Genomic DNA, 8,805 nt, shown 5'->3' on the forward strand with positions numbered 1-8,805 from the left:
TCCGCGCTCATCAGAACGCTTCAGCGTCGTGGTGCAACAACTAAAGAGATACTGATATATGCTACAGTATATTGATACACGAGATGCGCCCCTGTCATGGTTCCTCTGCTAGAGTGGGGGCGTCAGAACGACCACTATACGGCGATGCGGCAAAAAATCGCAGACCCTCCGGAAACGGCGGTTTGGTTAAGGGCACCTGGGTCCTTAGATCTAGCGCAAACAGGCATGGAGCAACAAATGCGGTGCCATTGATAACTGCCGGGACAGTCATCGACATCGTGACCAGCCACACAATGAAGGTCAAAACTGTGCTGTGGGGTTAGCCGCTGTTGGATAGACCGACATACAATATCTCACTAGACCAAGCGGCTCCAAACGCGCGGAAAAATGGGCTGTCCAGGACAGAGGCGAGCTCTATTGAAAGCATCGCGAATACTCCGTTCGGGAAAATCAGACCTGGCAGGAAGAGTAAGCTTGAAATTGCGAAGGAACGCGCGAATACCTTACCCCAGTATGCCACGCTGAAAGGAATGCGGATGCGCTGACGCGCAGCACGCGAATATATGGACAGGCACGCGATAAGTATCCAAGCGATTCCCATTGACCATAGAACGTATGCCCCGCAAACACACACGGCATAGATGGCCTCCCCAGCGGCGGTAGAGACGTTGTTGCCAAGCGGAAGTACAATCGTCTGACCCATAATCTGGCCGTTAACCAGTAGCGAGTATCCTCCTTGTCCAAGAGGGCCCAGTGTAACGAACACAGACAGTATGAGGTCCATGTCTGGGGCGCCGTGGATGCATAGTCGCATCAGATAGATGGTAATGAGCATGAGCGCAAGTGACAATCCTATAGCCAGCATTGTGAACGAGAATGCCGAGGTTATCACGGCCAAATTGTGGTGATTGGGCAGCAGAGCGAGGGCGATGTTGCCGCCAGTAGATGAGGCGACTATAAGGAAGTAGTTAGTATGATACATGCAGACATCGCGGAGTCTTACCGATCAGCGTGACTATAGGCAGTAGCCATACCGCCGTCATTTTATCGATTGTATGTCGTTGATGGGTGATCCTGATCTGTTCATTAGGGAGGGAACACGCGCATCCCCGGCAGTAATGCTTACATCAGGTAGATCGTGCCGAATGCGACTGTATATGATAAGACAGAGTCGATCCACCAGAATGCCCATACCGCCCACAGAAAGGATGAGCCTCCCCAATTCCATCTACTGCTATTTACGACCTAAATAACACGCCGCGTTAACGTAGTTGACCACTGCAGGGATGCTTGAAGGCTTACGAGCGATGCATTGATAAGCGTGGTCGCTCCCATCGGGAAAGCCCCGATGAACATGCTCTGCGCTTGATGTTCTAGCATCAGATCCCATACCTAACAGATCAGCTACGGGTCCTTGAAATGCATGTGCACGTGGCGTACTGTCGGGAACATGATATAACGCGCAAGGGTAGCTCCGCTGATCAGAAGAAATAGCAGCAGATCTAGCATAAAAAAGAACATGAAAAAGACCCTGAGCGGGGCGTTGTCATTGCCATACGGGAAGGCATTGGCTAGGGCGGCCAGTACGCCTGTTCCCATGATGACTGTGTGCCATGCCCAGGTGAAATGGCTAAAAGGAGGCACAAATTCAGCGTATGCTACTCTGTTGGCTGTAGATGTACGAACCGTATACGCTCCCTCCACGACTTCCGGGAGCTCTTGGTGGCGCAAGGCATAGGGATATATACGAGGTTCAGAAGGGTATAGGTCTACAAGTTTTGGGAGAGGGCGCCTGGTGGAATATGCTGCCACGATGGTACGACGCTTGCGGCGCGGGCGGGTCTGCATTATATGGAGAACAGGGCCGGGTGATTACCCAAGTTCGGGTAGGGCACGCCAATTCCGAATGACCTAAAACGGTAAATTCCGAACGTCGGTGGCGTCGAATCACATTCCCGCGCCTTCGCTCGTTTTCGCATGCGCAGGCTCTGTCCCGGAAGTAGCGCGCTACTTACTCTGGCGGGGTCATCCTGGTCGTAGACGCATCATAGAGCTTTTATGGATCGTTCAGTACACATCGGCCAGCTTATGTGGACTTCAACCGCCTCAATATTGACCGGCGGATACTGCATCGATTGCCTGCTGGCCGATTGCTCCCGAATTCGGATTACCCTTGAGTTACGGGTCTTCCGGGAGGACAGAACGTCCGCGTGGCTCCGATTTCCGAATAGTTGGAGACCATCGGCTTCCAAGATAATCAATGCTCGAAACGTCCGGCGGACCAGAATGTTGTCGACTTGCACACTGTGCGGGCATTCCGAACATATTGCCCTTCTGTACTATAGGCTGCGGTGAAGGAGGCCAGCTGGAAGGATGCGCGCCTATCTCCGTGCAAGGATTGGGTTCAGTACTAGTATCGTGTCGGCGATGTCGGATAGCTGTGAATAATCATTCGGAATACGAACATGCATCATATGAAGCATGCAGGTGGTTGAGCGCGCGCGGCGGACGTGAACGAGAATTGAGCGAGAACCCTACAGGAACTTCACCATTCGGAATATCTGGGAAGCATATAGTCAGCAGCGACGTGACGCCACCGTAGCATCATGATGAGCGTTTCACGAGCACGAACACTACTGCGTCAGATCCCATCGGCCTGTACCTATCCGCCCTGCATCAGGACGCTACCTGTGATAGCGCGCAGAAATTTAAACACCCGTTCCTCCCTTCCTCGCCCACATCGATGTTCTCATACCCATGCCTCAAGCTCTGATCACATCTCGACCAAGGACCTGCCCGAGTCCTTCACAAGTCTTTCCCCGGATAGTCCCTCGGTCCACGCCTTCTTTGAGCACGCAACCTCCACATGGCAATATATCGTTGCAGATCCTTCCACCTCTCATGCAGTCATCATTGACCCTGTCCTGGATTACGACCCTGCATCTGGGAATATCTCGACGACTACGGCGGAGACGCTACTGACCTTCATCCAGGGCAACGGTCTCAAGGTTCAAAGGATACTGTGAGCCCTTGCGCATACTTCGTGATTCAGGACGCCTTTTCTGACCCCAATCCTGTATTTTGCGCTTACAACTGTACCTGTCTGTAGTGAAAGTCATGCACACGCCGACCACCTCTCCTCGTCACAGTACTTGAAACGACGCTTGGAGGTTCCCGGCTCCCTGATTCCGATATGCATTGGCGCGCGTATCGAGCAGGTCCAGCACACCTTTGCCACAGTGTACGGACTCGACCCTTCGGTATTCTTGGAAAGTTTCGACATCTTCCTGGAGGACGAAGAAGAGTTCCGGCTAGGCGAACTCGCTTGTCGGGTGATGCACCTGCCTGGTCATACCCCTGACCACGTTGGATACCTCATCGGCGACTCAGTGTTCTGTGGAGACTCTATATTCTTGGTGAGAAGGGGAGCAAGAGAATGAGAGCATGCACTGAAATTTGCCACGACACGATCAGCCTGATGTAGGATCTGCCAGAGTCGACTTTCCGGGCGGAAACGCGCACGCCCTGTATATGGTGAGCATTTTTCCACATGCTATTGGCATTGATCTTAATGAAGTCGTCTCACATTGCAGTCTATGAACCGTCTGCTATCTCTTCCTGATCGCCATCGTATCTTCGTCGGACACGACTACCCTCCCAAAGGGCGTGCACCACGTCCATGCGCAACAGTAGAGGAACAACGACGGGAGAATAAGCACTGCAAGATCGGTATATCTGAAGACGAGTTCGTTGCTTTCAGACAAGCAAGGGACGCTATCCTAGGTTCCCCGAGGCTCTTGCATCAATCTATTCAGGTGAACGTACGGGCTGGAAAGCTCCCCGCTCCCGATCCCCAGGGCAGAGCATTCCTCAAGATACCTCTAAGGAACGGCTCCGCTATCCCATCAACATCTGTCTGATTTAAAGTCCATGCGCGCTGCCAATATGAATGTACCAGCGTTTCATACAAGAGAAGTCTAGAAACACTTTCTGAAACACAGCTCATCCGACGTTCATGGCCGCCTGTCAAGTAGGAGTGTCACAGACGGCCAACTCCGAGCTCGACGGGCGAAGGTACTCCTTCATTACGCGCTCGCATCTCTCCTAACGTACAGCTATATTACTCCTGCAATGCCATCTATTTTTCGGCTTCTTTGTCAACTCTACGAATGCATTCCCGGCTGCCTGCTTCTCGACGGACGCGCTGACAAGTCAGGCAGAACTTCCATTATTATATGAGTCACAACGAGCAAAGATACTGCATAATGGCCTGAATAACAGTCGTGGGCGCAGGCCGAGTACCCGTGGTGGCAAAAACTCGGGCTGCGATGCCATCGTGCCGGTGAGGAGCTCGAGGCAACCTAAACAGTCCGTCAAGCCTTGTCGAGCCTGAGACAGCGGACTTCCCACGGTTTGGCGCTTCGACGGTATCATGTCAACACCTTCCAGGCTGCTTCAAAAGCCAAGCCTGGCAGCTGCTGGGTTCACTGCCAGCTGCTCGCCCATCCACCAACATGCCTTTGTTCTCGCTCAACTTCTTGTCGTCCAAGCCGGTCGCGCATGAGGAGGGTACAGCGGCTGCCTCGGACGTGTCCAAGGATACCGCGATCACCCCAGTTCAGGCTCCTGAACCTGCACATATAGCACTCCCAGCCTCTCCGCCGGCGTCCTCGCAAGATATGCCAGCTCAGCTACGAGCTCCTCCTCTCGCGACGCCGGCTACACCACCTCCCACCAGCAGCGATATCGCAGCCGACGAAGCTCAAGGTGCTCAGAGCTCACCTCCGTCGACAGCCCCGGTGCTGCTCGCCGTACCGTCTGGCACGGAGCTCACGACATCCACGTCTGCCACGACGTCATCAGCATCTGCAGAATCAGCTCAGCTCGCGGTGCAAGAAACCAAGCCTTCGTCTAACCGCCGCTGGTCCATGAAGAACTTGACAGCATGGCGTTCGGAGGCCAAGCTCGAGTCTTCCCAGAGCCCGAAGCGCTCGGGCACGCTCCATACATTGCAAGAGGAAGCCAAGAGGCAGAAGGCCGCAGAGGCGCTCGTGAAGCGTGCGTCGAAGGTTTCCGCGTCCGATCGCAAAGCAAAGGAGTCCGCATATGTCGTGCGTTCTCTCATTGTTGGACCCACGCTCTCGAACATGCCCAGGCCGAGCGGAGCCACCAAGGCTCAGGTCAACAAGGTCAAGGGACAGCTGCTCGAATCAAGGACCGCCAACAAGGTCATCGCGCAACTCCGTGCTTTACCTATCGCCGAGGCACCTATTGCTACCGCAGGAGACCATTCGTCCGCGAAGATCGGTACCGCCACTAAGGGTCATGGTCCTATCCATGCTGTTTGCTTGCCGTTCACCGAAAGCGAGGCGGCGGGCAAGCACTTCGCCAGCGCTGGATACAAAGCTGCCAGTTCTGAAGGCGTCGTTGAACGTGCCTTGGAGGATGTGCCCAGCATCGCTACAGCGACAGTGGAGACTGCGGTTACCATGTTCCAGGACTTGCATATCGTTGATTTACTGGCAGCGCCGAACATGGGCCTCGGCGCCCCAGGCGACGCTCCTGGCATCCTATCAGGTGCTATCCCGGTACGTGGTGAGCCTTTTGTGTCATCACCTGCTGAAGTTCTCGGGTAGACGGCAGAGACGGTGATCAACGGCATTACGCAGATCACGCCTCAACTCATGAATCTCGGCTACGCCATGGGCAAGGCTGTGTACGTGAACCATGAAGGTGAGCCGTTCTCCGCCATGTCCTTGCAACGGAAGCTGACAGACCCTCAGGTGTTTACCCGCCGACGGACCGCATGTCTATACTCACATGTGCGAAGAACGTTACTCCAGCTGACTCGAATTGAAGCTAAAGCTTGTACATCTACAGACTGGTGGGGTCTCGAACTCGTCCTTCCGCCTCCTTCCATCGCATTCCTCTCTGTAAGCTGTTGAGACCGGTCCTTCCGCTTTCGGATATCTGAAACGGCATCATCATAGCATGCTCCGTCCATCGCTCACGCGATCATCAATTTCTTGACCGCCATGTCCGTCGCCAACAGCGGCGTGCGGGAGGTGCTGCCCTTCATACGGTACATCTCCCAGTACGTGGACTTCGAATTTGGCGTGATTCAGAAGATGGACCAAGGGCAAGGCGTCGTTTGTGCTGCAACCTGGTTCGCGTCTGATGTTAGCCGTTCCATTCGCTGTTCGTTGACGTCTCGTTCACAGGATCATGCCTGCGGCATTAGTACCTCGTCCTTGGGATTTTCCTCCTCCCCCTCCTCCATCGGCCTCAGCTCAAGCACCCGCCGAAGTTGACTCAGGAACTCAGACGGACACCTCGGGTGCCGTTCCTTCATCGCCGCCGGAGACTGCCCCTTCTTCTTCCTCTCCGCCAGGTTTACCGACTTCGGGTGCTACACCGCAGCCGCCATCGATCCCAGTTGCTCAGCCTCTACCGAACCCGGGTATCCCAGCCACTGTCCCGACCAGCTCTCCGTCGATCACGGTGACGACTGCTACCCTTCCCCGGCACGCCGAGCCACCGGTGACGGCTTGATCATCTACTTCTTACCCCCCAATGCTGTGGACTTTCACTTCCGAATGGACACTGACATGGATTTGGTCCGGGATGGACGCGATACCTACGAACTCAGTTGTATGACACTTATACCCTCGCTCTTCGAGTTCACGAATGTTACGATTGTTTCCGAGATTAACCCATTGGATTACTGTTTCTTCGGTCTGGGCATCTATTCATACAGATATCCTTTCTTTCTTGTGATACATGGACGATATACATAGTGTTTGCGTTCATACGGTCGTGCAGATATGAAGCAAGATCACTGAGTGGTGACGATGCCGTCAGGTTCTGCAAAACTAGTCAGTTGTTGGGTGACATCGTTGATCGGGGAAGTTGCACCGATGTAATCAATGACCGAGCCAGCCTCGGCTTGGAATGCTTGCAATTGAGTCAGATACGAGTCCGGGATCTGAGCCGCGAAGCCCTGCGGACGTCAGGTTCAATCAGAGCGGAATGGGAGATCGACTGCCACACTCACCTTCAGGACCGAATCATAGACATTGCTGACCTCGCCGCCTACAGTCGCATTCAGCAAGTATCCGTGAGGTCGCAAGGGGGATTGGACTCGCCAGCGTTGGTAACGCCCTGGACGTAGTTCTGGATGTCGGCGTCGGTGGCCGAGGTCTTGAAGACCACTATGTATTCTTGCAGAATTACATATTCGAGCTCCGTCCTCATTCAAATGAAGATTGGCACGTACTTCCGGAGGCCATCTCTGTGTTTGCGGTTGCAAGGGTGGAGAGCAGTAGAGCAGGGAGCGAGTACAGAAGCTGCGCCCGCATGTTATCAACACTATGAGCCCCAGAATGGGTTGCTACCACCCACATGATGGGGGATATCAACCATTCACCCACGGTCTGGTCGATATGTGGTTGATTGAGGCCGTGTGGGTGATTACCTTGGATCACCCACTTTGTGGTTTGCTGTATACAATCACCCACAGTTCCAGTGAGCAGTAATGTCGACGAAGTCCATGGGTGATTTTCACCCACTGTACCAGTGGGTCGTGCCAATGCTTGCCGCACAGCAGCGGCAACCCGTGCACAGCTTCTCGTTGAACTGTTGACTCCCGCCATCATCCATGGCCAAACGATGGGCTCACTCTCGCCATGGCCCAGGGCACGGGCCTTGGTAGAGTCGTGCCACTCTCTGAGCAGGCTCAGAGAGTATGGGTCGGGAGATGGGGTGTGCGTCTATAGCGGGTGTGCCCACCGCTGCAAGATGAACCCCCGGACGACCTGACATGCCAACTCCCCAGCGATCTATGTGTCCCTACAGTGCTGTGCGGGCTTTGGGTACGTCTGCTACACTGTGGTCTACGGTACGTTCAAAGTTCTGCTCTCACCTTTGTAAGACCAATGCACTCATACTTGAATTCAGGCGTGACGTGGCACTTTGCATCCCACTCCGACAGAAATTCATCCACCACGGCGTCCGGATTCTCCCAGTCTGCGCGGCGGGATGCCCCACTCCGACGACCACCGTTGAAGACACGTCGCCCTCCTGCTGCATAAGCGCGGCTCCCCCATCGGCCGAGGCACATTCGCCAACGTTGCCGCCCCATCACAAAACGGGTCGGCGATGTTCCTCCGTGGGTGTACGCGGCGCTGCGAAAAGTCCCCGTGCACTCGTTACGGAACATCGTCCAGGCGGAGGAGCGCCTATTGGAGGTACGCTCGAGCACACGGGGATCATGGGTTTTCTCTCGTCTGATGACGCGGCTTGCACTCAGTTTGGTCAAAACCTGATAAGGGAGTACGAGAAGGGAGGTGGCGGAAGCGGCGAAGAGAAGGGGCGCTACAACATGATCGCCCACTTGTATGATTCTACTGACCCGGTGACCGGAACGAGTATGTCCGAAGAGATGCTCGTGTCCATGGTGCGCATAGTTTCCTTGTTGTGCCTTGCGCTGATCGATGACCTGTTTACGCAGTGTGTCACATACATCATCGCGTGAGTCCTACACGGCCCGTTTTGCATTCAACGCACCGACGGGCTATCTCGAATAGCGGCACAGACACCACCGGGACCACCCTGTCGTGGTCCGTACTCCCCTGCTTGCGCGCCAAGGTAGCCCGTTGACGTTCCTCCAGGCTGATGTGGGCGCTTGCGAGCCACCCGCACGTCTACGACACGCTCCGCGCCGAGCTCATCGCAGCTTTCCCCGATCCCGGCGCGTTCCCCGACCTGGCGTCGCTCCGGAAACTGCTCTACCTGACCGCCGTCATC

At 54.9% G+C, this 8,805-nt stretch overlaps 5 protein-coding genes across 5 annotated transcripts; 3 read left to right on the forward strand and 2 right to left on the reverse strand.

The window, feature by feature from the left end:
• Positions 1-94: 94 nt before the first annotated feature.
• PUNSTDRAFT_62362 (uncharacterized protein) lies at positions 95-1,848 on the reverse strand (the record flags this gene model as incomplete). The annotated part of the gene is made up of 7 exons (XM_007381450.1): positions 95-306; positions 358-456; positions 508-954; positions 1,004-1,074; positions 1,127-1,245; positions 1,303-1,392; positions 1,441-1,848. The coding sequence occupies 7 exons, from the start codon at positions 1,846-1,848 to the stop codon at positions 95-97; spliced, it is 1,446 nt and encodes a 481-aa protein (XP_007381512.1).
• Positions 1,849-2,609: 761 nt separating this feature from the next.
• Positions 2,610-3,920, forward strand: PUNSTDRAFT_132126 (Metallo-hydrolase/oxidoreductase; the record flags this gene model as incomplete). Its single annotated transcript, XM_007381451.1, has 5 exons — positions 2,610-2,615; positions 2,790-3,022; positions 3,110-3,416; positions 3,475-3,534; positions 3,594-3,920. The coding sequence occupies 5 exons, from the start codon at positions 2,610-2,612 to the stop codon at positions 3,918-3,920; spliced, it is 933 nt and encodes a 310-aa protein (XP_007381513.1).
• A 935-nt stretch (positions 3,921-4,855) lies between these two features.
• Positions 4,856-6,566, forward strand: PUNSTDRAFT_99350 (uncharacterized protein). The gene is made up of 6 exons (XM_007381452.1): positions 4,856-5,588; positions 5,637-5,733; positions 5,784-5,822; positions 5,881-5,933; positions 5,991-6,166; positions 6,222-6,566. Exons 1-6 carry the CDS (start codon positions 4,929-4,931, stop codon positions 6,550-6,552), a joined length of 1,356 nt encoding a protein of 451 aa, XP_007381514.1. The 5' UTR covers positions 4,856-4,928; the 3' UTR covers positions 6,553-6,566.
• Positions 6,567-6,752: 186 nt separating this feature from the next.
• PUNSTDRAFT_142175 (uncharacterized protein) lies at positions 6,753-7,358 on the reverse strand (the record flags this gene model as incomplete). Its single annotated transcript, XM_007381453.1, has 4 exons — positions 6,753-6,864; positions 6,916-7,000; positions 7,055-7,092; positions 7,277-7,358. 4 exons carry the CDS (start codon positions 7,356-7,358, stop codon positions 6,836-6,838), a joined length of 234 nt encoding a protein of 77 aa, XP_007381515.1. The 3' UTR covers positions 6,753-6,835.
• A 327-nt stretch (positions 7,359-7,685) lies between these two features.
• PUNSTDRAFT_132129 (cytochrome P450) lies at positions 7,686-8,799 on the forward strand (the record flags this gene model as incomplete). The annotated part of the gene is made up of 8 exons (XM_007381454.1): positions 7,686-7,763; positions 7,855-7,871; positions 7,957-8,173; positions 8,226-8,246; positions 8,309-8,455; positions 8,510-8,529; positions 8,586-8,618; positions 8,670-8,799. Coding segments are annotated over 8 exons (663 nt in total), but the record flags the coding sequence as incomplete, so codon positions are not given.
• Positions 8,800-8,805: the final 6 nt, after the last annotated feature.

This window comes from Punctularia strigosozonata (assembly GCF_000264995.1).
Source record: "Punctularia strigosozonata HHB-11173 SS5 unplaced genomic scaffold PUNSTscaffold_3, whole genome shotgun sequence".
NCBI classification, from domain to species: domain Eukaryota; kingdom Fungi; phylum Basidiomycota; class Agaricomycetes; order Corticiales; family Punctulariaceae; genus Punctularia; species Punctularia strigosozonata.

Bases quoted from the DNA above. Each gene is read 5' to 3' on its own strand.
- PUNSTDRAFT_99350 (XM_007381452.1), top strand. From the start codon at position 4,929: ATGAAGAACTTGACAGCATGGCGTTCGGAGGCCAAGCTCGAGTCTTCC. The intron at 5,589-5,636 runs GTACGTGGTGAG...GTTCTCGGGTAG, and splicing joins TCCTATCAGGTGCTATCCCG to ACGGCAGAGACGGTGATCAA. The intron at 6,167-6,221 runs GTTCGCGTCTGA...TCTCGTTCACAG, and splicing joins GTCGTTTGTGCTGCAACCTG to GATCATGCCTGCGGCATTAG.